The following is a 26898-nucleotide window of genomic DNA, read 5'->3' on the forward strand; positions in this document are numbered from 1 at the left end:
GGTTTCCTAATATGATGTCTCTATCTGTCTACATGTGTATCTTGGCTCAGTGCTGCATGAATGGTAATTACATGGCTGATGACTGAGTTGGAAGATGGGTAGAATGAGTCTGTATCTGCCCTTAAAAGATAATGCAAGTACATACATCCAAAGACTAGCTCCTCCAAGGGTCTTCAGAAATGTGTGCAACTGACCCTGAAATTCAGTAAGCTTTCTATATGTGCTGAGGTTACCTAAACAAAGAGCTCTTAGGGTATAACCCCTTGACTTCTCCACCCCTGGCATTTTTTAGGATTGACAGATCCTAGCAATTGCACAAACCAAGATAACAAGCCATGTCCCAGAGCAATCACTCTCTTAACATGCATCCTATATTGGCACCTATCATCCTTTGTATCAGCAAAAAAAAAAAAAAAAAAAAAAAAAAAAAAAAAAAAAAAAAAGCGTAGCTGCCTGCATAGGCATGTATCCAATTCTCCCTGACTAAATGGATTACACTGTTGTTGGCTGAGCAGGGTGGCCAAGAAGACTTCCAGTTAGCTAGTATTCACATGGCTTGTGAAATGGTATCACTGTTGAATCTGACCTAAATCCATCTGAAATCCAAAAAAATGGTTGCCAGACTCTGCTTTTGCCACGATTTGGGTGTTGTTGTTTTTTTTTTTTTTCTTTTTTTTTTTCCATTCTACTTTGGAGAAATGCAATGTGAGGACAAGAAAACAGACAGACAATTCAAAATCAGAATTAAAAGTCCTGTACAAAAGAAGCTGGCTGAGAAGATTTCAGGATGGAGGAGCAAGAGGGCAGGCAAAGCCAGAGCTGCAATGGGAACAGAAAGGGAGGGACTGGTTGGAAGGGTGTGAAACTAATCTTGGAAAAGCAGGTTTGGTGACAGCTGTAGTTCAGTTCCATTTGTCTCTCTGAGATGTGTTCTGGGATCTGAATAACCCACCTCTGATTCAGCAGAAGAGTGTGGGCCTGTTATATGCGCCAATATCTGGGCAGACCTAAAGAAATGCAAATTTAAACTCGGTAGACCAGGAAATGAAAGAGCAAACAAATGCAAATATATTCATCCGAAAATCAGGTTGGGTAGTGCCAGGTAGGAACTGACTGGGTGGGGAAGGGAGACTGCGTGGGCTGAGGGAAGGCTGGAAAGCCCATCTGGCTCAAGGGCAAGTCCAACAAGGATGCAGGGTCTATCCTGGCATACAGCTCAGAGCAGGGACATGCATTCTATTGATACCTGTCATATGTGTAATGGCATCAGAGAATGAAAAATAGCAAAGATCTTTTTGTGGTTTATATTTTTTTCCCTATTTTCCATCTCAGGAAACCTCCTTCTTCGGGAAAACTGCTTATTTCCTGAGAAGCAGTACTAGGCAGCACACTTCACTTCTTTTGATCTCTGTTTCTTTACCTAAGAGAGAAGAATAATGACAGTATTCCAGCTGCAAGTATGTGTAGTTGTTGGAATTTCCTGAGATAGCAAGCCCAAATTCAGCCTTTTTAAAATAAAAAAATAATTTAAAAATTAAAGATCTCAACGAAGGAAAGGATTCAGAGTTTCTCATTGCCCAGTCTTGTTTCCTTACCATATGGTGGTGAGTCACAGACCTCTGAGAACCAGGAAACAGGGAGCTAAGGCACATCAGTACACCTGAACTCTGCCCTGTTTGAGCAGTGAATCAGTCTTCCCACACCAAATGTAAGCATGACACATGATCTCTGAAGCAGAGTACCTCAGAACTGCAGCACAGCTCCCTGCTGAAGGAAACTCACGTGCAGGTGTGTGATACTGAATAAGGAACTACGTGCATATGTGATACTACAACACTGAGACCCAACTCCCTCATGCAGACCCTGATGTTTTTTCTTTGTTCCTCTTTCACAGTGAACTTGAAAGCCAGTAGGATCAGATACAGATACAGACTTTCACTTGCCCACCACAAAGACCACCTTCATGCAATGTCTATAGCCAAAGGAGTTAGGGATGTTCCCACTAGTAGTGGTCTTAACAGTAAAATAAAGAAGCTGGAATATCTTCTATATGCATGCCTTTCCTTTGACCAGATGCAGTATCACTGCCATCCTTGTGCCTTTGGTGTAACAGCCTTGCTTGCAAGTAAATTGCCATAACCACTGCAAGCTGCAGGTGCAGCCTTAACATTGCGTTAGTACTCATCTGATTGTGTATTTCCTGTTGTTGAGATGTTTGATCACTTGAACTTGTCACTATTGTGGAATGACTGGAATGACATGTGATACCCACAAGGCAAACTTAACTTTGTGTTAACAGAGCTTTTTGTCAGCAAATTTTGGTGTTAATCCATTCTTGGCTACCAAAGTAAAAAGCCTGCTTGGGCTGTCAAGTCCTGCATCTCAGCAGAGATCCGAACAGGTGCAGCTCTTTACCCAGGAAATGGGTGAGATTAAATAAAACTGAGTGGGGCACTATCTAAAACCTTCATCTCCACCAGGGATGTTTCCAAAAAAGCCCCACTCCAATAAAAAGAAACAGCAAAAGACCTCCAGTATTTTTATCAGAAAAAGGAATAAGAAAAAACAGGACTAGGGCAGGAGAAGGGAGGGAGAACAGGACGGAGAAGGGAAAGGCTTTATGAAGAACATCCCTTCTTAGCAGAAATCCTTCCATGAGATATACTTTCAAGTGCGCATCAACAGTTTTCCAGGCTTCATCCATTATGTTTCCATGCTTATCTTTTCATATTTCAGGTACCCATGTGCTTATGCGTATATATCTATGTATCTTAGCCTGTCTCCTTAGTTGTGGGCCAATTTTGCTTAAGCACTACACAAAGAACAGAAAGATAGGCTTTAAAGTAAGGAGTGTATGTCTTACCCATAAAGTGTCACATATGTGTGCAGACAGAATCCTGGGGGTGGGCAAGAAGCTATGAGTCAGTATTGCTCAAGAGGATAAGCATTTGTATTATGCACCAGCAGTGTAACCCCAAAGCATTTTTGTAGGTTTTACAGGAAAATAGCTGTGCAGAGGAGTCTGGAGGAGGATGGTGAGATGGTTCTGCAGATATTTATGGTAAGCTCATCCCACACAGGAAGGGGAGCTGGGAGAAATGCAAAGCTACTTAACATGTGGACAGCGAAAGCTGGCACTATTGCTTGGTGACCCGGTGACTTGCTTTTTCAAAACAAAGACAGGAAATAGAGTATTTCATGTATGAGTGCTTGGGCTTGAGCTCCTCACACCTGGAGCAGTAGTGACTGAATAAATGGCTATCCAACTACAGAATCCCATTTTGCAAACATTTCTGGATGGATTTATGTATCTCACAAATAATGGTCTTTTATGCTGATTTTAAAGGATTTATGCAGTACTTTATGTAAATGTCGTAATACCTCCTTGATTGCTCTGGGTCTTTATGAGATACTCCATGTAGGTAGCAGTACAGGTGTCTTCTGTCCCATGCAAATCACCTTGCCAATGAGTCTTCCATCTGTTCCTTTGCACCCAGAGTTTTCACTTCCATTATTTACACTGTGTTTTTCCACAAGATGCAGTGTGTGAACATCAGCTTACTCATTTCTTAAATACTGTATTTTCCAGTGCTTGCATAGGCACTTGGATTACAAGAACTCCAGCACAAGATTTGTTAGAACGTTTTTGGCAAGTGCTGTTTTGCTTGTTCTTTAACACGTCCCAGTTAATGAAACAAGCCTGTTATGAAAATTTTCAGGTATAATTAGGTACCTCCTTTTCAAATGGCAGTTCACCACGCTGTCTGAAAGAACCAGCATGTTGCACTTTTCTGGGGTGCCTGGTTGTTTGTTACCTGTGGTGGGCAATCCTACCATGGATACGAACTTTGGATCTGGCACTCAAAGAGTGCCGGGGGATTTACAGGTCTCCTGAGGCCAACAACTTTAGAAATATCTGGTTACTTATTCATTAAGTGGGTTTATGCATTGCATGGTGGCTTGAAGCCAAATCAAAGTAATTTTTCTCCATGTGTATACCACTGTATGAGCCAAAGGTTTTGCCACAGTATTTCTGTTTGCAGAGGAAGACACCTCTCCTGATAACTGCTAGCAATGGTACCAGGACCATCTGTATCTGAGAAACAGATCGTTATTCTAGGACTAACTTGTAGCAAAATAAAATGCAATTCTTGTACAATTCTCATTTGTCTTCCAAGGTTAAATCACTCTTATCCTCGTTATCTGTGCTTCAAATCTCACCCACTCCTGCCTATAGAGAGCATCACTAATTACTGCTTGAGCAAAACACATATGCATAGCGTGATCCAAAATTAATTTATATGAATTTATGTTAAGTATGATCTTTTGTAATCATTTGCCTTGCTTTATTGCATAAATGGTACGCTAGTAGTAACTAACACTATTAATATACTCTTAAGAGAAGTAGTTCTGATGCATTCCAAATTATAAACCCAGTTTATTTATGTATCTCATTCAGTTTACTGTCTTATTCTGACAGTAATAGTCAATAGCTGCTCTCAGACCACTGTGACCTACAGCTAGTATGCATTAGTGACTCTGTAAAGAGTTGGGAAGAGAAACCAAAGCTCTCTATTCTTTCAGTAAAACCAAGCACAGAACATTTTGAGGCTACTGCTGTTGATTTCAAAGGAAGCAAAACTAGGCTTGGACTGTGGTGAAGAATGTAAAGCAGAAAGAAACCATCCCATAAATAACTCACAGTAATACGAGATGAAGTTTTGGTCTTCAGTTTTTTTTGGCTCTAGGTCTATTACTATTAAATTCAGCATTGCTAGGTACTGGTGATGTCAAATATTTCCACTGAAACTTCCCTTCAATTACTCTGGCAGAGAATAACATGATTTGTATAACACAGTCATGGTGAATTTGTTTGATTTACTCAGATTTTGAGGTTATCTATATGAATAAAAGCAAGTGTCAGACAAACGGTATCCAGTAGACCCACTGATTTCACTGAAGATTGAATAGGTGTGAATCAAGGCAGAGGAATGTAAGGAAAGGGTTGTATGCATTCTAAAAGATGACACATTTTCAGCCACAATGGAAAAGGAATGACTGTAGAGGTTCATTCCTTATCTGACTTACAGAATAAAAGGAAAATAGCAGCATGATGTTAAAAAGGAGCTTACAAGACATGCTACCAAATATTGTATTAAAAACTGAGCAACCAAAATGGCATCCTTTAAAAAAAAAAAAAAAACTGGGCAAAAATAACTTTAAAAAAAAATCTCTGTGCAATAACATCACTGCACATCAGAACCATCGCTGATCATTACAGAGATAACAAGATGATGGAACACTGATAAGACTCCCAGGCTGCAGCAGGGATTTCTGTGGCATGTGGGGGGGAACCCTTCTCTCCAAGCAGCCCAAGCCCAAAGTGCAAACTTTGAATCATAGAATTATTTGACTTGGAAGGGACCCTTAAGGGTCATCTAGTCCAATCCCCCTGCAATGAACAGGGACACCTACAGCTAGGTCAGGTGCTCAGAGCTCCATCCAGCCTGACGCTGAGTGTCTCCAGGGATGGGGGCATCCACCACTTCTCTGGACAACGTGTTCCAGTGCTTCACCACCCTTATCATATTTTTTTTTTCCCCTTATATCCAATGTAAACCTTTTCTTTTTCAGTTTGAAACCATTTCCCCTTGTTCTTTCACAAGAGACCTTGCTAATATCTATCCCCTTCTTTAGATACTGAAAGGGTGGCCTGGCTGTCTCGAGTCCTCTGGAATCGACCCAAAGCGGGGGGGGCTCTGTGGCACGGCTGCCTTATGGGTAACCAACCGCACAGAGCTCTCAGCGTAGACTTTATTGACCTGGCTACCTCACGGAAACTCGGTTCCTCCTTCCAGGTAACTACGAAGCCCATCGTGAGGATTTTTGTGGTGCGACCACCTCACGCAGACTCTTCTCTCCGAGTGACCCCCAAAGCCCAAAACAAGGCACCATTCACAGTCCCTCTCTGCCCCAATAGCCAGGGCTGCGCAGCCGGGAGGTCAGGCGCGGAGACACCCCGCCAGGTGAGCGGGCCGAGACACGCGGCCGTGCCCTCACGGTCCCCGGTCTCGCCGCCGGCGGGCAGGGCCGGGCGGCTCCGGGCGTGAGTCAGTGCGAGGGGCGGGGAGCGCGGCGCGGCCGTGCCGTGTGAGAGCGAGCGCGGCTCTGCCGGGCGGAGGCGGGGGCAGCGTGTCCGGCTCAGACCCCTCCTCCCGCCTTCCTCCGCCCGCCCGCTCCCTGCGCGCCTCTCCCGGGGACGCGGGAGACGCCGTCGCCGGGCCTGGGGCCTGGACCGCGCCGGGCTCTGCCCCGTCCTCCCTCAGGCCCCGCCGCCCGCTCGCCGCCCCGCCGCGGGCTGGATGCAGCCCGGCGCCCCGTGGGGGCTGCAGCAAGATGGCGGGTAGGTAGCACCCCCCTCCCCCTCCCCGCCTCACGCCGCCTCCCCCCTCCTCGCCCCCGCCCCGGCTCGGGAAGCTCTTCCCGCGGCGGCTCCCCCTCCTCCCCCGTCCGGCTGTGGGGCGCGGGAGGCGGCGGGGAGCCCCGGGCGCGGGGTCGGGGCGCGTTGAGCCCCGACGGTGCGGGCAGGGAGCGGGGGGCCGCCTCGCGGGTGGGACGGGGCGCGCGTGGCGGGGGCGTGCGGGCGAGTCGGCCCACGCTGCTTGTGTCCCGCAGATCTGTCGCTGCTCCAGGAGGATCTGCAAGAGGAGATCGACGGATGTGAGTGGGGCTTGGGGGCGGCGGTGGGCTGCGGGCGGGCGAGGAAGTGGCTGAGAGCGTGGATGCCCACGGTGCATTGTGGGAGGAGGAGGGAGGGAGAGGGAGAGAGGAGGCGGAGGCCATGCTCCGCGCTCCCTGCTGTACATGAAGCACACCGGGGCGGGTGCGGGGCCGGCCGGGCTCCGCCGGGCGCTGCCGCGGGGGCGCCGCGGAAAAGTTGGCGGCGTGCAGCGGGGTGCGTTGGGCATCGGGAGGGGGAGGAGGAGGAGGAGAAGGGGGGAGCGCGGGGCGGGGCGGCGGTTAACGGGCGCCGGGGGCCGCCCCGCCGGGAGGTGTGGCAGCGCTCGGCCGGCGGCGGCGGCGGCGGCGGGAGGGCGGCGGGGAGAGCGGGTCACCGCCCCGCGCTCCGATGGCCGCGGCGGGTGGGGAGGAGGGCGCCGGAGCCGAGCCGGGAGCACGTGGGTGGCTTTTTGTTGGGGTTGTGCTCCCCGAAAGGGATGCGGAGAGGGTCGGGAGGGAGATCTATCAGGGAACGCGGGGCCGAGCGCGCTTCAAAGCGCGGCTCGGGGGTGTGGAGCTGGCCGTGAGGCGCTGCCCAGGTGAGCGGCGTCCGCCGCTCCGCCGGAGCCCGAAGCTCGGGCAGCGGGGGAAACCGCGCGGAAAGTGAAGATGGAGGCAGCGGCCGGGCCCTGTGAGGCGGCTCCCGCCTGGCAGCCGCCCCCCGGGTACGCTTGTCGCTGTGTGCAGGTGTTGGGCCGCCTCACGGCAGTCTCCTGGCCGGGAGGTGGCAGGAGGAAAACCGATCCCTTCCTTTATTCTTCTTTCTTTGGCTTACGATTTCGTGGGAGTGACGTTTCAGCTTTTCAGGTCTACCTGTAAGCACGTTCCGTCTTCGTTTTCAGTGTGGGGATCCTGTGTTTCGAGGCTTTTTGTTGCGTGCTGCCTCACACAAAGAGCCTTTTTGCGAGGCTCTGCTTTTTTTTTTTTTTTTTTTTTTTTTTTTTACTTTGATCGTTGGTAATGCAGATAGTTTTCCCTGCTATTATTTAGTGATTGCATGGGGGCTTCTTTAGGAGTGACACGCTTCCAAAGTGCATTCAGTTTCTATGAAGAAGATGATTTTTCTTGCTTGTCAGCCAGGAGGTGGAGGAAGATGTGACTGTATCATGGGAGAGATGATTCTGAGTCTGTGTGTTCCCTGGTGGCAGTGTGAATGTTATGGGTTTGCCTTCAAAAAGGAAGAAATTCTGTGTGTGTGCATGGAGAGATGACTGAGTCCAGCTGAGAGCGTTCTGGAGGCAGGATAGAAATTGAAAATATGAAACCTCATTAAAAATGACTGAGGTTTTGGCAGAAGGAGATAAAAGTGAATAGCTTGATGTTTAAATGTATTGAAAACAAACAGAAAAACCTCCACAGGAATCTCTGTGAATCGATGTGTACTGTCTGGACGTAATTCAGCCACAGTGTGTCTTTTATGGTTCTTGATTCTACGTGGTTTTGTTCTGCTCACGTGGTGGGTGTGAGCTAAAGAGAAACTACACAGGCTGCGCATCTCTGGGCAAGAGCACTGGGCTCATACCTCGGGAATAACCACATTTTCTATCCATGAACAGCTGGTCTTAGGCATTTTGTGAGAGTTTTCCCAAATCGTGTGTTATTTGGGATTGCATTCCATGACTGCAGAGGTTAAAGACACCTTGGAAAAAAAAGGAAGGAAAGACAAAAAGGCACATTTCTTTCCTGGCTTTACAGAGGCTGAACCCCACCCTGTAGTACACGTAAATATTTCAGCTGTTCACAGCTCTTCTGAGCAGTGGGGTTAGAAATTGGTTTAGAGGTGTATTCCTGATGTGCTAGAATGCAATTATAAGAAAAATGGATGTTCTTATAGCTTTTATGCACGTGTGATGCTGGCAGCTGTGGCCCTGCTGTTAAATGCACTGAACACAAAAAAGTAAGTGATTTGTAAGAAAAGACTGATATCCTCTGAATGGCTATTTATCAAAGTGAACAATATGGTGTTTTATCCTTGGGTTTTTAACTCATCTGGTATTGAAAGGTAGTAAAACATCTGTGAGGTACACTGGCAGAAAAAGCAGGAGGCAAGATAAAGGCTAGATGTGAATGTAAGGATCTGGATTGGGTGTCTGAAGCTGGACCTCTGGTGAGGAGTCTGGCTTAATATGTTGGAGCAGAGTGGGTGCTCCTTTGTAGCTCATCAGTGAGTCTAGGTTTGATTCTGGATGGCAGAGGTGTGTTTTTGATGGTTATAATTAGTAATGTGATTCACCATTTTCTAATACAATAAAAGTACAGCAGAAAATAAGGATGTGATATTGGTATTGAGGATGTGACTCTAGATACCTTTTATTGGTCATGTTGTAAAGCAGGAGGAGGAAGTCCTGGAGCTGAGGAAACAACAATATACAGTTGTTGCTAAAAGTAATAAAGGAAGCATCAACATAGTTTTTCAGAGCTAAGAACAGCTGTTGTATGATCTTTGTCTTTAAGGTCTCTAGAATGAAAGAGAAGGCTCAGGGGAGCCCTTAACATTCTCAACAACTGCCTGAAAGGAGATTGTGGCAAGGAGGGGGTCAGCCTCTTCTCCCAGGTGACAGAGATAGGACAAGAGGTAACGGCCCTAAGTTGTGCCGGGGAGATTCAGGTTGGATATTAGAAGAAACTTGTCAGAAGGAGTGGTGAAGCACTGGAACCCTGGAGGTGCTCAAGAACTCCGTGGATGTGGCACTGATGGACGTGGTTAAGGGGCATGGTGGAGATGGGCTGATGGTCGGACTAGATGATTTTAGTGTGCTTTTTGAACTTTAATGATATTGTGATTCTGTTTTACTCGAAACTGGCAATTTAATCAACAACTTGTACAAATGTACAATTTGTCCCAGCCCTCAGTCATTGTGCCTGCTCACTGAATGCTGGTTTACCCGAAATAGAGAACAGCATGTTATTTTATCTTTAAAGTGCTGTTTTAATAATTGCTTGTAAAATAAAGTGTACCTTTTCTTACAGAGATCTTGATGAATATTTATGTTAACTGCAGCATTCCTACATATTGGTAGAGTGGTAAGTTTGCTAGCAGAATAGTAGATCTTCTGGATATGTGTGGAAAGGGTCTATTTAAAAATTGTATTTGGTTTATTTGTTTAAGAGGTTGGAGATTAAACAGGAGCTTCTGTAAGAAAGGCTTTTAGAGAGTGGTTGATAAACCAGCTGGATTGACTTTTAAATAATTAATTTCATCTTTGCTTTGCATTTCTATTTTGCAAGCTTGGTATTTTCTGCTCTTGGTTGCTTGGAAACTACTGGAAAGCTCTGATTTTTCTTGACTTTTTTTTTTTTTAATTTCTCCAGGTGAATGCATGCTTTACACCCGATGGTACATTACTCTGATAATTCCTTTAAGTATTTGCAGAGCTTAGCAAGTGGCATTTCAGTATTTTATTTCCTCAATTCCAGTGAATGTTTTGCTTCTATGCAGGTAGCTCTTGATGTCAAAAGCTATGATAGTAATTAAAGATGTTCTTTGTATCCTGTGTTCAGCCAGTGGCTTTTCCTTGTTTGGTAGTTTGAAGTTTTTCAAAAAAAGAATCTTCAGGGAGCGTTTGCTGGCTGGACCTACAGAGGGTTATAAAAGAAATTTAGTTCCTAAGTGTAAGTACTTGTTGTGAAATGCAGCTTTGTTACTTTGTTATTAGCTCTAGTGTCTTCCCCTTCTAGTGTCCGTCCCTCCCCCACCCTTCAGTTAGTAACACTCAATTGCATTTCATCCATGTAGAAATGAACGTAACACAGACCTTTGTGTAATATCTGTGAAGATTATTGTAAAAAAAAAATGGGGAAAAAATATCCATAATGGCAATGGGGTGAAGATTCCAAGTGCAAGCTTGCAAGAAGATTCCCCATCCCATCTGGCCAATGTACGAAATAAGACCGTGGTTCAGTTTCAACTGGGCTGTTGTTTAGACTGTTGCTTTCCTTTGTTTTCATCTGAAAGCTGATGTAGTATGTGCAAAGAAAGAAATGAAAATTTGGCTTTTGTTCAAATACTTGCTTAGTGCATACAAAATCAAAATAGAACAGCGTAGTAAGCTAGGTAGGTAGCATAAAATACCTTACACAAATAATTGAAAACTAAACAAGAGGAGAATGGAATTACTTATTTCTGCTGATGAATAAGAAGTTATTTATGACTCTTCCTGGATAGGTTCTCTCCCACCCGTTGATGCTTCTGCAGACTGAACCGATCATTTCAGATAGATGCCATCAGGTGTACCATGATGCTTGCTTCTTTTAAGCTGCTCATCGATGTGTGCAGGATGTGTATGCTGAAAAATAGAACCATCTGTAATTAGAATCCAGATTGTGAAATGGGATTGCTTTATTTAATTCAGGGTTGTAATTGTGATTTAAATCGATAGAGGAAAGAAATTCTGATTTAATAGCTGTATTTAGTATTGTTTTGCTTTTTTTTTTTTAAGTTTATTCTCATTGATAATTGAGAGTTGCATTTACATTCAGCTTTTGGATTTTTGACAATTGCAAGTACTATAGACATGCTTTGGTGATATAATAGCTTGACATTCAAATTCTGAAGCTTTGCTGTCATGTTGGATAACAGTGAGTGGTAGTTATTGTTTTCTGAAATCTTAGTGTTCAGTGGTTCAAAGAGAATAAGATAGCTTTGTTAACTGTAGAAAAGAGTGTAGTGGTTGGATTTTACTAGTGGATAAAACATTTCTAAAGGATTACAGGAAAAAGAAGAAAAGAAAACAAAGACAACCCAGTAAGTTTAATAGCTGTCTGCTTTGAGTATTCCATTCTTTTGCATTGGTTGGAAAAGGATAGTGGGTCTTTCTAGCCTTTTTATGCAGAGAATGAATGAACCACTTATTTAGCTGAGCTGAAGTAAGTGCTCTCTGAGCATCTGCAGATGTCGAAAGCTAGTTTATCACTGACCATATATTCTTGTTCCAGGCAGACAGCAAATCAGCTGCCGTTAGCGGTGAGTTTGTATTGGTCGAATGCATTAATTGAATAATTCTATTAGGCTTCAGGAAGTGCACAACTATTTTCCCACATAGAATCTTATTTCCATTTGAAGTGTTTTAATTTCAGTTTCATTTTTGGATTTGTTTTTGGTAATGTCAGAAGATTTGTTCCCAAGAAAACTGGTGTCAGATCACAATCACAGCTTGATACTGTGTCTTAACTTCTATTTTCTTGCTGCAGATTAAACATCGTATACTGAGATAACATGCATTCTACATATTAGAATTCACCATGACTTTCCTGCAGTAATATCAGAAGCTTTTATATTGTGGTTCCTTTACCTCAGAAGAAAAATGACCAACTTTTGTTATGCTGTCACTTGTTCTTTGTAGACTGAACACCAGGTTATTCCTTGGACTTAGTTCCAGCTTTCCATATAGTTCAGCTTCCAATGTGATATTCAAGTGCTGTGTTGCAGTGCTGGCCTCTTGGTCTCCTTGGAGGCGTAGCTCTGGTGAAAGAGTGCCAAGATATTCGGAGTTACTGTGTTGGCGTTTCAGTAGTATGCAATCTTTAACCTCTCAGTTGTGAAAAATAACAAGCAGGAATTAATGGCAGATGTTCTGCATTGCTTGGAATCAGTTCTCTGGTGTGACTGACGCTCTGTTCAAATGGGAATCTAATAAGCAGTTTTCAGTGCAAATGAGGCATACGTGTTAATTCTGTTGTTTCCCCTGGAGGTCGTGTTTCAATTCTCCTGACTCTTCAGTTTATTTCTCTGCCCTTTAATGTGGTGACTGATCCTCACAGAATGTGGGAGACTCAGGTGGATGGCTGTGTCCCTGTGGAATTAGTTTTAGCAGACTCACGTAGGTAGCGGCTTGACTCTTTTTCTGGAGAAGCATCTTAGGATCTTAAAGAGGAGGAGATGATGTGAGGAAATGGTTGTTCTTGATTCAGTACGGGGTAATGAACCTTCCTGGTGCAGCTGCATATGCTTTTTTTTTCCATTACACCTAGCAGAAGATTGAAGAAGAGGCAATTTTCCAGGCTTTCAGCTTCCCAAGGTCAGCCACATCACATTTGATGTGGAAATACACTTTTCACCAACCACCTTTTATGCTCCTTTCTCTGACAGGAATCCTCAATTAAGGTTGCTGGCTCCTGGGTGTTTGTGTTGGGTTTTCTTTTGGTTTGTTTCTTCCTGATGTTTTCCTAAGGCTATAGGTGTTCTCCACCTTCTCTCTTTTCCAGCTTGACAACGGGGAAGGAGGGAGAATGTCAGGAAAGAGATGAAAGCTATCAAAGTCTTAAGATAAAGTGAGACTTTGGTGTTCACAGACTTGTTTCTGCTGACCTATTGTGGAGGTGGCAGACTGCAGAGCGATGGGGATGAAATGTGTTTTGTCTTTTCCTGTTAAGGCTTCCCCTTCGGATGTGCAGAAAGTTTTCTCTGTAAAGAGTGTAGTTGCTGCAAGAGATGGCTTGTTGCACTAGCAGATACAGATGTAACAAACAGCTTTTGCTTTGAGAGCTGGAATAACAATTCTGCCCATAGAAGAGTGAGCCAGGGGCAGCTTCTCCTGGAGGAAACCAGACCAGTAGGACTTCTCTGTCTGCTTTGGAAGGTATAGCATAAGAAAAATTAATGTGGCTTTTTCTTGGTTTGGGTGGGATATTATACTTCTTTCTGTTAATAGGGTGTTAAAACTGTGTCCAATGGACAGCTTTAAAGAAGCTTCAGTGTATGTCTGTGACTGTTTGTAAGATCAAGAATAAGAAGAGGCCAACGGCACAATAAATATGTGTCAGTCTGGGATGCAATTTTCATAAAATCTAAAAATATTAGTTAATAAAAATTTCATGCTATAGGAATGATAATGCAAACTATTGGAATGTTTTTCTCTGCTAAACAGGCCTGTTTAGGTATTTTTTTGTCTTGTTGCCATAGTGTCTAAATAGTTCCCAGATATTTGAATGTAAAAGAGACCACCTTTTCCTTCCTCTCTAGCCTGCAAGAGAAACAACTTGATTAGTCTGCAGGGATACTTGGAGTGCAAGTTTGCCTGTATGCATGTTTTATTAGAGGAAATTAATTGGGGAAAGAAAGCATTGAAATTTTTCTTTCTTTTTTTAAGAGTGACTCCAGTATATTCAGTACTACCTAACCTTTTCCTGTAGATCTCCCTTTATTATGAAGAACTGCAGAAAGAACAAACTGAGGAGTTGCAGAAAGAATTTCAACCTTGGAATGCTTGGGAAGCACAAAAGTTTCTCCCAGTAAGAGTCTCAAATTCTGTCAGAAGAAGTCTGAAGAATGTCGTTCAGGATTTTAGTGGAGGGAGGAGAAGTACAGTTAAGAAGTGCAAGGTGATATCTGTTGCAAAGCTGTATTTTATAGCTAGTGGTTGTCTGTCTATGATGGAAGTCACAAAGCTTCCCTTCTCAGTGCTTAACCTAAGTGAGCATATTTGAGTGACTTTGCTTGAAGCAGCCAAAGTAAACTATTGAATCAAGTGGAGTAGTTGGGTTTGTAGCCGATGTGTAAGAATTCATGGTTTCAGAGTATTGCAGAACTAGAACAGACCTTTAGAGTATTTGAGCCATAATGTTAGAGCATTTGAATTCTTCTGTTAGCCCAAGGTTGAAGAATACCCGGTAAGAACATGATGTTTTTCTGTGTAATAGATATTCCATTAGGGGCAGGACTTAAGCTTGTTTCCAAGCAGAGTAAGTGTGTACATCCTATGGTATAGGATGAGGCAGAGCATCTTGGCTGAAGATGAAAGCAGGTTCTCTTCATAATGCTGCAAAAGCTCTCAAACAGCCACAGAGTAGCAGTGCTACATACTTAGGGGATGGATAGCTTTGACTGCAAAAGGAACAAGAAGGTACCTTCGATTAACTTTCTTGCTTGCATTGCCAGACTTACTTCACTCCAGCGTCATTCCAGGAGTCTTAATTGCATGCAGCTTTTTGGAAACAGTTATAGATGGGGGCTTAAATAGCAGGAGACTTGGATACTGTGGTGATGGGCGTGACATGCTCCCAACAGGAAACTGTGGACAAAATATAAACTGTTGATTGTTTTAACTGGTAGCTCGGATGTCCTCCTTTTTGTGTCAGTTTCCTCTGGCTTAGCCTTTGTTGCAGGTCTGACCGTTAACCGGTAGAAGCTATATTCCGCTGCTGTGCAAATTAATGACTAGTGAGTAATAAGAGATGGAGATTTATTTTCTTTTGTTTCAGAGCAAACCAGAATTTGCAGTGCTGCTTGTGTTTGCCTCAAAGAGACGAACCTGTTTGTAGCTGCACCTGTCCTTGTTGTTTAAAGGATTTTGTATTGCCCTTTGTTTTCTCTTATGTTTAATGAGAAAGACAACTCCTTTGGCATGCTTGATAACTGTCTTTTTTTTTCTAAAGGCTTTTACTAGATGAAAATATTTTCTCAATCTGTTATGTTTAGTCTAGTGGCTCTTAAATTTGCTGTGCCATACTTGCATAAGTTCTGTGTGTAAACAGCTTAGCTGTTGGTTTTGATTCCTGTGTCTTTCTTTCATCTGCTGAATGCTCCCCTCCTGAAGCCTGTAGTCAGGCTCTATTCTGATGGGTTTGCTGTCTGTGCTTCAAGATGTTAGCAAGCTACTATAAACATGCTGTAGGAGGGCTAATGTGGTAAGCCTTGCAGTTAGCACAGTGACTTTGGGTCAGATCTGCTTTGCAATTCCTTCTTACCTTTTTCCATGCTTGTTCTCACTCTCTTCTCTTTCCTTCCCACCCTCAAACCCAAGCCCACCCTGCCTGGAGTGCAGACAGTGAGGTCTGTGCATATGGGTGTGATTTACTATGCATAGAGCAGGAGCTCAAGAGGGGGCAGCCCTTCATTTTTGAAGGGAGAGACTAGGGCTGAGACAGAAAAGGCAAAGTGTGGTTCTTATTTCTGCTAATACGGTGGCCAGACTGGAATTATCACCCACAAATCCTTTTTATCCGTTCACCAGTCTTGTATATTGCTGAGTAAAATCATACACAGTTGAAACTGGTATTTTTCTATTGATAACACTTCAGGGTAAACTTGGACTTGAAATCGGCTATGTTTTTCTGCTGTGGTACCTCAAGAGCTGGTCAGATCTCACTTTCTGGCAGTGGAATCTGTGGTTACCTATAAATGGTACCAGGCAGGTGAGGTGGTGGAACTCGCAAAACAAAGTTGCTAATATTTACTATAGCATTTAATTAATGTTATTGAAGCAGCCCAGTAGATTTGTAAATGAGGCTGAAACAGCATGACTGATGCTTTGGCCTGCAGAACTGGAGGTGGAATACAGTGCATAATAAAAGAGTAATAATTTTCTAACTGTAGGTAAATAGTGATGTTTAGCTTCTATGCTCTACTAAGAATCTCACTTGCTGTGGTGGATTTCTCTTTTCAGAACATCAAGATGCAAAATGATTCTTACAGAAAATGAGACGGAAAATAGTGTATTTACAATGTTGAAGGGCTGAGAATACTACTTGTATTCTGCAGAAATCTGACTGCAAGGTGAATTTATTCTTTCATAGAAGACAGTGATTTAGAACACACTTTGCTACAGTTGTTTTGTGGTATGATATCTGTGTTTGGGCTTGTAGAACTAATATTTTTACTTTACAGTTAAGCAGAAAAATCACTTGCTTGAGCAGAACGAGAACAAAGACCTTTCTGCATTTAATGCTATACTGACCTGAACATCCTTATGGCCTAACAAATTACCTGTACTACACTTGAATAAAAACTTACAATTTTTCTACATCTGTAACAATTGCCACAGAATCTTTAATAGATCTGGAAAATTCTTTGGGAATGCAGATGATAAAAGGAGGGATCTAGATGGAAGTCTTGAATCTTTAGAATTGCTTGTTGCTCACCTTTGAGAAGTAAAGAACCGCTCATCTTTAGAGCGCCCGTTTTCTCATTCCTGCATTTCTGTGTCAGAGTGAGGGAGGTTATGTTTCTGCTGTGGAGCTCATAGCAGATACAGAAGACTATGAGAAACTTTGCTGCTGAGCAGTCTTTAGTAGAAAGTCATTCATGTATTGCTAAATAAAAAAAGTAGTTATTTTTTCAGACATGATCTTTTGCGTCTGTCTGTAAAGATGCAGTATATATGTAAGTTCTTTGTGATAGGTACTGTGAAGATGAGATGCAGAATAGAAATTACCTCATTTGAAAATAGGCCCACAGGCCACAGTCTGAAGGGGGTCGAGTTGTAAAGAGACTTCCCATTGTGTCTGACTTCTCAGCCAAACTTGTCACTGGTTGACAAAGCACCTCTTAGCTGTCTCGCAAAGTGGCTTCATGGTCCATGGTAATAGCTGTGGCAAATAATTGTTGCGTCCCTGCTATAAACCAGAGAACTTAAGGCAGTTATGTCTTACTGTATTCTTGATGTAGCATGCACCAGATGCAAGACTGAGACAAGCCTTAAACGTATGCAGAAGACTTCTAAAGAAATGATCAGTTGGGAAAACAAGAACAGGGAGAAGTTATTTGGCTTGTGTCATGCAGCAGCTCAGTGGTAGTCAGATACTGAGACAAAATCCAGTGCTGATTTGAAGAGCAGTTTGCAAGGTACTTATTAGAAACCCAAACCATCAGATATGTTAATGCATTTATACATTTTGCACTACTTCGTTTCTTGTGTAGATAGAAAGTAGCATTATTGTGATTGATTTTCACACCGGTCCTTACCCCACCACCATTAGTAGCTTTGAACTAATGGGACAGGATTTTTTTTTTTTTTTCAAAACTCCTAATCTCTTTCAGTTCTGTTGCTTTCAGAAGTTAATAGGAACACGTGAGGCCAGATTCAGAGTTACTTAGGCACTCAACTTGCATTAACTTCAGTTGATTCAGTGGTGGATTGTAGCTTGAAGGCCTTCTGAGCATTTGGTCTTGGTGTCCTGGTACTCGCTTGAAAAGGTGGAGAAAAATGGAAAAGTGACCTATAGTTTTGTGACCTATAGTTTCTCTGCATAAGGAATGGAAAGCTCTGTTGCTTAGCATGCATTCTGAAGTAGCAATGAATCTGAACGTTCAACATTTGAGCAAGCCAAAACATGTATTCAAGCTGTTTTTTGTGTGTTTGTGAAGTATATAGCACAAAAGGTACTGTGTGCTTGGGTGAGTGCTCAGAGTTGCATGGAAAGTAGAGGAGTGCTGAAGAGGCAGTATTAACATTTGGTTAAGCCTTTTAGACACCTTTCTGGATGTATAATCAATGAGTATTTATAATCAATGAATATTAAGACATTATAATTATGAAATAAAAGAGTTAGGCAAAGCAGATTATAATAACAAACAGAGAATAGATAGAAAGGTTACCCATATCCTGGGCTCACTTACCAAACTCCAGCAGAGTGGATCTCCAGAAGAGATCCTTCCCTGGTGGCAGTCAGCTCTTAAATGGGTCCAGGAGAGGTGGAGCCAGGCTCCACCCCTTCCGGCAGCACAGGAGAATTGCCTTCACCTGTGCTCCCGTGGCTGACTCACTGCTCGCCTCAGGTGATCAATCAGAGGTTCAGGCCATGACTCAGCAGTTCCTATACACTGGATTAACCTTCGAGTGTAGAGGACTGATGCTCCTTTTAGCTTGCCTGAATCAGCGTCTTGATGGTGAGATTGAAAAAGGATACGTAAGATAAGGTAACGGTACTTTTTGTAACTATTGTCTGTTCATGCAGGGATTGATGCTTTTCTCCCCAGTTGATATTAGTGTTGCTTTTATTAGGATGCTGCTGTTTGTACAATCTCCTCTGTGAAGAAAAGCTGAGATGCTGGCACTGAGTAATGTTGCTCAGTATCTGTAGCAAAGACACATCAGACCTATTGTAGCACTGAACTGTGTTTTACACTGCAGTGGCAAATCCATACATCTTGTTCTTTGTTTGAACTAGTGTGAGATCTCAAAGAAATGAATTGGAAACAATTACTCATTTGTTTACCATTGATATTTCTGAAAGAGAGTGGTTTCAGCAGTTTGTTTGACTTAGATGGTTTCACCGGGCAAAATGTATGAGAACATTCAGATCACTAAATAAAAGGCACCAGATATCCAGCCAGCTGTGCTGCATGTTTATGTAAGACGTACACAGATTGAGCCATCTTCATGCTCTGTAGCAGCTAAGATGATATCTTTGTTAACCCACTGTAGGAGTATTAGACAAGAATTAATGAGAAGGGAAAAGGAAACACTGAATGCAAAGTTGAAGTTGAGGGCAGAGGAACTAAAACTGATGAAGGCTGGTATAAGGGTTGGCATATTTTTTTCATTGATGCATTTGATAGCTAACAAAATAATTCCATAGGTGACTATATTTGTAATATTTTCCTCAGTTTATGCTTTGAAACGTATGGTCTGATCTACAGACCTTAAAATAGGAATGTAAAGTCCTGTTATAAAATTATTTTCATTTGATTATAAAAGTGATGCTCTTCCCACCAGTTGGTTACGTCGCAGCTGAACTGTGTTCATTTAGGTCTGTTAAGAAATTGATCAGAGTGCAGTGGTTTGGCTCCCTAGTGAAGGATACAATTATAATGATTTAAAAAAAAAAAAAAAGGAGAATGCAGTTCATTTTCTGCAGTGGGGAATATGGAATATACATCTGACTTAATTCATGTATGGATGCCACAGAACGTGTTTTGTCCTTCAAAAGTCCATCTGTGAGAGTAGGATCTCACGTTCAGCAGTGAGGTAGGTCTCTGTGAGAAAGGTGTGGGCATAGCTGTCTTGGCCTAACTAACACAGGAAAACTTCTGCTTTCAATTGAATTGATGAGTTGAATTTACATCTGTGGAATGGTGCAACCTGTTCCTTGTTAACTTACCTGCTATAAAAACCTAACCTGCTGCATGAGTGCATTTTTACCTTGCCTCACCTTTTCCTGTGATAACCGATCCAAACAAAAAGCCCTGACACATGGGAAACAAAACAAAACCCACAAACCTGAACCCTGTGCCTCAGTCTCCTAAGGTCTGGGCAAACAGAAGTTCAAACAGTTGTGTAAACCTTGGGTTGCCAAGTGCTTTCCTTTTTTGCTGCAACAGCTTTATGCAACTGACCTTTTTTTGAGCCTTCTCCTCCTCCCTCCCCCAGCCTCAGCAGTTTGTTATCCCTTGCCTTAGGCATATCCAAGAGCACTACTTTGTGTCCCCAGACTGCCCTGCTGTCTACTTTGCCTTTCACAGCTCCTAGCTTGCTTTCTTCCTTGCTCCTATTTTTTAAGTTTGAATTTGTAAGATTCTTTAAGAAGTACCATTAATGTACCCTTCTCTTTTCCCCACAATTTTTTTGTCTCATTTTGATTAAATATTTTATGTGCTATCAGCAACTGCACAATTAGGGCCTTCATCCAAGGATTTATTTATGAGCAATTGAACAGTGTCCGTTGATTCTCAGCATAGAAGGTGGGAGAACTGTTTTGCTGGTAAAGTGATGCTATTAACTCAGTTTATCTATAAAAATATTACTGTTGTAGAGAACTTTGGTTGTTAGATCTTTTGACATTTGAAATATAACAAGGAAGGCATTTAGCAAATGGTACCCATTTATATATTCAGAATGTCAAACACAGAAATTAATCATACAATATCTGATAACCAGTTTACATAATGCAGTATAACTGTATGAAACTCCTTTTCTCCGTTTGTTGGACTTCTACATTGATGGTATCTGTTTATATTTGTTGATTTTTCCATAAGCTTTTCAGGTAGACTTGGCCAGACTGAAGAATAGTTGTGGTGTGCTGCAGTATTATATTTTCAGGAGTAAAGTGACCTGGGGTAGTTGTTGCAACTAAGCAATTGTAGCTGCAGTTTTTGCAGATTTGTGTTGTATTTGCAGGGTGTGTTTGTTGCAGGACTGCATGTTTGAGTAGTTTAGAGGGCATTTGGAAGCTAAAAATGGTAGCATTTTGAAGTCCCAATTTCAAGTAGCTCTGCAGAGCAGGCATGGACCTCTTTTATGTTTCATTGTGGTTTCTGTTAATGTGAAGTTGCTTTTTGATGAGCTGGTTAGTAATTATGCAGCAGGTGAACTTTGGTAGTCAGATATAACAACACACATCTGAACATTTAAATGTGCTTAATTGATTGATTTTTTTTTAAAAAAAACTTCTTCTGTTAGATGACATTGTATTAACTTCTTATCTCTGGACTAATTGCACCTATGATTTTAGGCTATATGTTCAAAAAGCTGAAAGTCACTTGCCTGATAAAAAATGTGAGGTATATAGAATACTTGTGGTTAGATTAAAACAGCCTGAACCGTGAATGTTTAGTGATACATCGTGTTTGGGTATTTAGAGAAAATCACTCAAAATTCATTTAATCCTATTTGTAGGTAATAACTTTTGTCTAGAAAAAGCCTTCTGGGGTTTGGGTAAGCTAGGGAAGTGATTTAGTGTGATTAGTAAACGCATTGTCATGGGAGCCTAGCCTAGAATTCTGTATTTCAGACCAACAACAGACATCATTTTAGTATTAAACTACTGTGATTATAAGGAGTATTTCTGATGTCTCTGATAGTTGGTGTGGATGACTACAGCTCAGAGTCTGATGTGATTATTATACCTTCAGCCCTGGACTTTGTCTCACAAGATGAAATGTTGACGCCTTTGGGAAGACTGGACAAGTACGCTGCAAGTGAGAACATATTTAACAGGTATGCTTTTTTAATGTTCTGTCTGGCTAACAATATGCAAAACCATTCATCTCATTCAAATCTGATTGAAGCTAATTTGCACGAAATACAAATAATAACTATTTTTTAAAAACATACCTAAGAATTCTCCACTTTCCACTCTTCCTTTAGTTTACTGATGCTCCTTCTACTTAGAGCAAAATAATCTTGGTGACAAAAAATGTTTGCTATTTGCTCCTAATACTGTAGTTTTATTTTCCCCTTTTTATTTTGGTTATGCCATTAACCTAATACTTCACTTTAGCAGCACGGGTGTTGTAGAATATTTCACAAGCCTGCATACACAAACACTACCATGGGATCTAGAAGTTCAAAATCAACATTTACTAACATTTAATCATAGCTGAAGACTTAGAAGATCATGGAAATGTATACAATATACTAAGGTTGACATTTTCTGGTGTTTTATTTTAACAGAGTTTAGTTTGGACTCCAGGAACATCTTTATTAAAGCATGCTTACTTTTATGTTGAATTCTCTAATTTAGTAATGTATGGAACATAACTCTATGATCAGCCACCCTGTAGACTAACCTCTCTATTTTATTATTTGTGACCCCTGTTCTGTAAGGATTTAACCATGTTCTTAACTTCAGTCATGTGAAGTGTACTTAAAATTCCATACTCCATATGTAAACATACCCCAGTTTGGAATCTTGGTTTGTTTTCCTTCTGATTTAACTGAATTTAACAAATGTGTTCTGATTTCTCTTATAGCCTGCATAAATTTATATAAATTAGTTCTGAAAAGCCTGATTTTTAAAGTTTTCTGTTTTCTTGGAAATTGCAAGTTTGTTGTATTTTTCATTGTCAGGCACAAGGGATGTTTGTTTTTCCAGTTTCTTGGGGAGGAAAGGAAAAGGAGATAACCTTTTACACCTATAAATTAAATACCTGTAATAAAAGCCGGTAGGGTGGAGAACAAACTCAGAAACTAAAGTTATGTCTTCAATTTTAAACAAGAATAGGAGTCTTAATGCTATACTGGATGTGAGGCATGCATAAGCTTAAGCTTAAGACTTTAAAATCTTTTTGATGATATTGTCCAGCTCTGTGCATCCTCTGCTTGCTTAAGTTTTTCTGCAGGGGAAAATGGGTAGAATAAATAAATCTTTTCTTGTTTTTTGTTTTTTGCTGGTAAAAGCATGTTGGTTGATGCTTCATAAGGTCTAGGTGCTTTATGTGGTACAAGAAAATATAGAAAATTGCATGTTATAGTGATAAGACCGAGTAGCAGGTAAATGTGAATGATTACAGACAGTTTGTGATGATTTAGCATCAGTCTGAGAAAATATTGGAGACATTTTTGCTAGACAGAGGTGAAATGGAGTGCTTCATAGGCAAAAGATTGGCTTAAATGTAGCTTAATTTATGGCTCATTAAAATGGTATAATCACATCCAATTACCCAAGCGTAGGTTCAGATTTTGTTATACCATGATTGAGTTAATAAAACCATGTTTCTGTGACAAACTTCCATGTGTGTTCAAGCTTCAAGTTGTAGATGCCCAAGGTTAGTGATTGAGCATGGATAAATTTGGATAAGATTTTTTTTCTTCAATTAAACTGATGAATTCCCTTTTAGTGTTCTTAAAAAGGAAAAATAAGTTTGTCTGTGCCATTTTAAGTATTCTTTCTTTTTTCATTTGTTTTTATAGTCATTTTGTCTGATTAGTCATCTGCATATGTATCACATTTGCAGCGTATGATGCTACTGAATGAATAACTGAAATTGTTTTTGCTGATCACTGCAAAAGCCTCGTCTCCTTTGAGTCAGTTCTGAGCACTTGTGATTTCTTAGTTGGTGTCTGAGGGTCAGAGTGGTTGCTTTAAGATGGAAATTGGTCTGTTTGGATCCTAAGACGTATTAGTAGATAAAACCTAAATTTGCAAAGAGAAGTTGCCTCTTTATTTAAATAATGTGTAGCTTCTACAAGATGACCTGAAAAAAAGAGAGTAAGATGGGGAATTCTCTACCAGCTTTCTCAACAGTGGGAGTGGATGCTGTAATGATTTTTGGCATGTTGTGATCTACATCCCCACTGTTTATAAGGATTTTCCTATGTTTGTTGTCAATAACTTGTTTCTCAAGGAAGGCTCAGAACTGTGCCACAATCACCAGTAGATCTGTTTGAGTGGCAAGATGGTACCTGACCAGATCCTTTTTGTTTCATCAGCCTAGTCTTAATTTAAAGAATTACTGTTGCTCTTTCTCTTCAAACCAAAGCAGATTTTGGCAGCAGACTTTTATCAGTATTATCAGTCCTGGCTATTGGTATAGATACTGTTAAGTCATCTTCTTAGCTTGCTGCTTTCTGTTCTGAAGTACTTCTTTGTTTTTCCCTTAGAGAATATTACATAAGAAGTTGCAAAAGAGTTCTGTTGTGTGCTTGTACTGGGGTCCTAGCAGAGCCTATCTACTGGCTGGAATTTCAGCTGCAAGAAGGAACGAGGGAGCAGAAGAGCAGGATATATGATAGATTTCAATAAAAGATTATTTGCAGCACAGATAAAAACTAAATGGAAGCAAACTAAAATGGAAATTCTATTGGAACAGTACTGCTTGTGACAGAATGTGGAAGTCTGGAAATGCTCTGTCTCATCTCTGCAGACATCTGTGACACATCTAAATCCCAGAAGTGGTGATAGTGTCTTTAGGATGTTTCAGGATGCTTTTAGATTATCTAATATGGTCTGTAGAAGGCAGCCTTCTTGCTTTCTAGACTCCAGGTGGTAGAGAGATAGGCATCAGAAAGATTTTGTTTTTTTTGTATTGTATAAGGCAATTAATTATTTCAGTGTGATTATGTTGTTCCTGACTCCAACATCTGCGATGCCCATTTTGATTTTCTATTTTTGTGATTCTGCAAGAGATCTAGAAATTTTAGAATACATGCTCTGTTATGGAATGAGGCTTTTTCTGAGCTGAGGAGTCAATTTATTTCCAAGGAATTAAGCATAGTTGTTAAATGTTACAGATCAGTATCTCAAAGTCATGTTGCAAGCCTTTCCAATTCTCTTTTGAAGCGCCAACAACATAATTTCATCATGTATTTTAAAAATTACAATTGGCATGCAGGAGGTATCCCCACTGAGACAGGAAGCTGTTTTCATCTCTTGGTGCTGTTCTACATATCATAAGTCTTTGAAAGAGAGAGCCTTCCATAAGCTTAAGACAGATCTCCCTGGTAAACGTGGTCTGATAGTCATAAGACAAGGGGAGGTCGTTTCAAACTAAAAGAGGGGAGATTTAGCTTGGATGTTAGGCAGATGTTCTTTACTCAGAGAGTGGTGAGGCGCTGGCACAGCTGCCCAGAGAAGCTGTGGTGCCCCATCCCTGGAGGCACTCAAGGCCAGGTTGGATGGGGCCTGGGCAGCTGAGCTGCTGGGGGCAGCCCTGCCCATGGCAGAGGGTGGGGCGGGGTGGGCTTTAATGTCCCTTCTCATACAAGCTGTTCTATGATTCAATTACCTTGCCTTATTTAGATAGTCAAGAAGCTGATTCAGAACTTGGTTATCTACATCTGCCCTCTTTTTTTCTTACCCACTTCCTCTCTTCTCTTTGCAGCCTAGCCCAGTGTAAACTTTCTCTTTTCTGCTTTTTTTTGGTGAGTGCTAACAATAAGGAAATGCCAAACTGATGCTAAAGGTGTGCAGGTGAAATTGTAATGCCATTCATCTTGACAAGGTTGTTTCTCAAAGAGCTTGTCATTGTGGGATGCATTAGATTATTTCATCTAATTTCTGGCTGCTTCTTTCCTTGGTCTTCCTGGTCTTACCATGTGTCACAATAAAATTTAGTAAGAAAGAAACAAACCCCAAAACACAGAGTTGCAGATACATACATACCAAAGAAAAATTACTCAAGTTTAACTTAGCTTAGAAGTGTGCATTAAAATCCTATATACCTGGCAATCAAGCATCAGAGTTTTTTCAAAGCACTAAGAAAAGTCTTAATTAATTCGACAGTACTCCTGATATTTATAACAACAAATGTGCGTCTATCCTTGCTTTTTAAGAAAAGTACGAAGATGATGATTTTTAAATTAGGAGTTGATTCAGAATAGCTTTTGAGATTGCTTGGGGGAAGAGCACCAAGCTAAGTTATTACTACCGATACTCATGTATGTATGACAAGTCCTCAGATCTTGATTTAGGACTTGTCTGAAAATGGGCAAAGAGTTTATTTTTTAAGGGTATGCTTACTAGCTAAGTGCACCTATTATGGAGATGAACTCTTGTCATTTAAATTCTGTAGTAGAAATGTTTTGGAGGGCTAATAACTGTGGTTGATACACAGTAATTACACCTCTTACAACTCCCAGTATGGATTCCAAATAAGGTCAGTGTATGAAAGGGAATTGAATGAGGCGTGCAGAAGTATTTATAGCTACTCTTGGAATATATCATTGTATATTCCAATTATGTCCTTGTGCACAGTCTTGAAAAATCTGTGTCCTGCGCATGGATATAAAGGCAGAGTGTAATCTATCCCCATTTTCTTCTGCTAGTCACAGAGAAGTAGTGCCTACAAATACTCTAATTGCAAGTCCATCAACTTTTCAAGTGTTGTGAGAGCTCTTCCCACGTTGGTGATAAAAAAAAATCTTAAACAAATGAAGTTGAACTTTGCTGATTGTCTTCCACTTTTGCACATAAAGGCTAAAGCACTTGTACTTCGTGCCTTTGGTCTTTGCCCTTTTTTTGGCCAGTAACCTATTTAAAGAATAAATAGACACACTGCTGTCTAGGAGACAGTCATATGATGAAAAAATGTATGGTGAATAAAAAATTTTGAGAGTTTACCAATGTAGTGTTAATGATCTGAAGCTAAACTTGGCAGGACAGCTCGTAAGTCTCTGCACCTGGAGTAATCAGGTACTACAAGTGGAAAGATGCAATTCTATTAATTTTTGCAGTAAAGAAAATTTGGCTGGCACTGAGAACTTGAAAGGGTTCTTGGTGGACGTTGGTATCTTATTAGAGGTAATCACTGCCCAAACCCTAGCAGGAGAGAAATGGCACAAAATTATTATTGCTAGTCCTATAGGTCATGTCCTGATAACCAGGGATTTAACACGTAGTAACAGAATGCCATTGAGAACCCTTATGTTGTTGTACGTGCAGTCATTTGTGTCATATTTGAAGGAGTCTGATTCCCTGTTAGATTTCAGTCTATGGAGAGTTGTTATTATCTCTAGAGAAAAACTCTTCCTCCTTTCCTTGTCACAAAAGGTATCTCCTTGCCTTTGTTGAAGATGGAATGTGTTCCCTTGTTTTTTGCCTTTGCATCTGTATTTAGACCAGACTGGTTATCCTTCAGAGACATCTGTTCCAGTTTCACAAGTGCTCTCCTGCTACTCACCTGGCAGTTGCTGGGCAGGTACCACTAGACCTATGTTATGTTACTATGCATTGATAGTTCTT

The 26898-nt window shown here is 41.5% G+C and overlaps 1 protein-coding gene across 11 annotated transcripts in view; it reads left to right on the top strand.

The window, feature by feature from the left end:
- Positions 1-6155: 6155 nt before the first annotated feature.
- PPP4R1 (protein phosphatase 4 regulatory subunit 1) overlaps positions 6156-26898 on the top strand; it is a 62127-nt gene continuing 41384 nt past the window's right edge. Inside the window, exons 1-3 of one of the 11 annotated variants that reach the window (XM_085220777.1) lie at positions 6156-6403; positions 6676-6720; positions 21299-21434. In XM_085220777.1, coding sequence (XP_085076903.1) covers positions 6397-6403; positions 6676-6720; positions 21299-21434 — 188 coding nt within the window. In that variant the 5' untranslated portion in view covers positions 6156-6396. Of the gene's footprint in view, positions 6404-6675; positions 6721-6815; positions 6956-7051; positions 7179-16254; positions 16274-21298; positions 21435-26898 lie in introns of those variants that run through there. The other 10 variants (XM_085220780.1, XM_085220783.1, XM_085220784.1 and 7 more) reach the window with 10 other exon arrangements.

The sequence above is a fragment of the Meleagris gallopavo genome, chromosome 3, assembly GCF_905368555.1.
Source record: "Meleagris gallopavo chromosome 3, MGAL_WU_HG_1.1, whole genome shotgun sequence".
Lineage (NCBI taxonomy): Eukaryota > Metazoa > Chordata > Aves > Galliformes > Phasianidae > Meleagris > Meleagris gallopavo.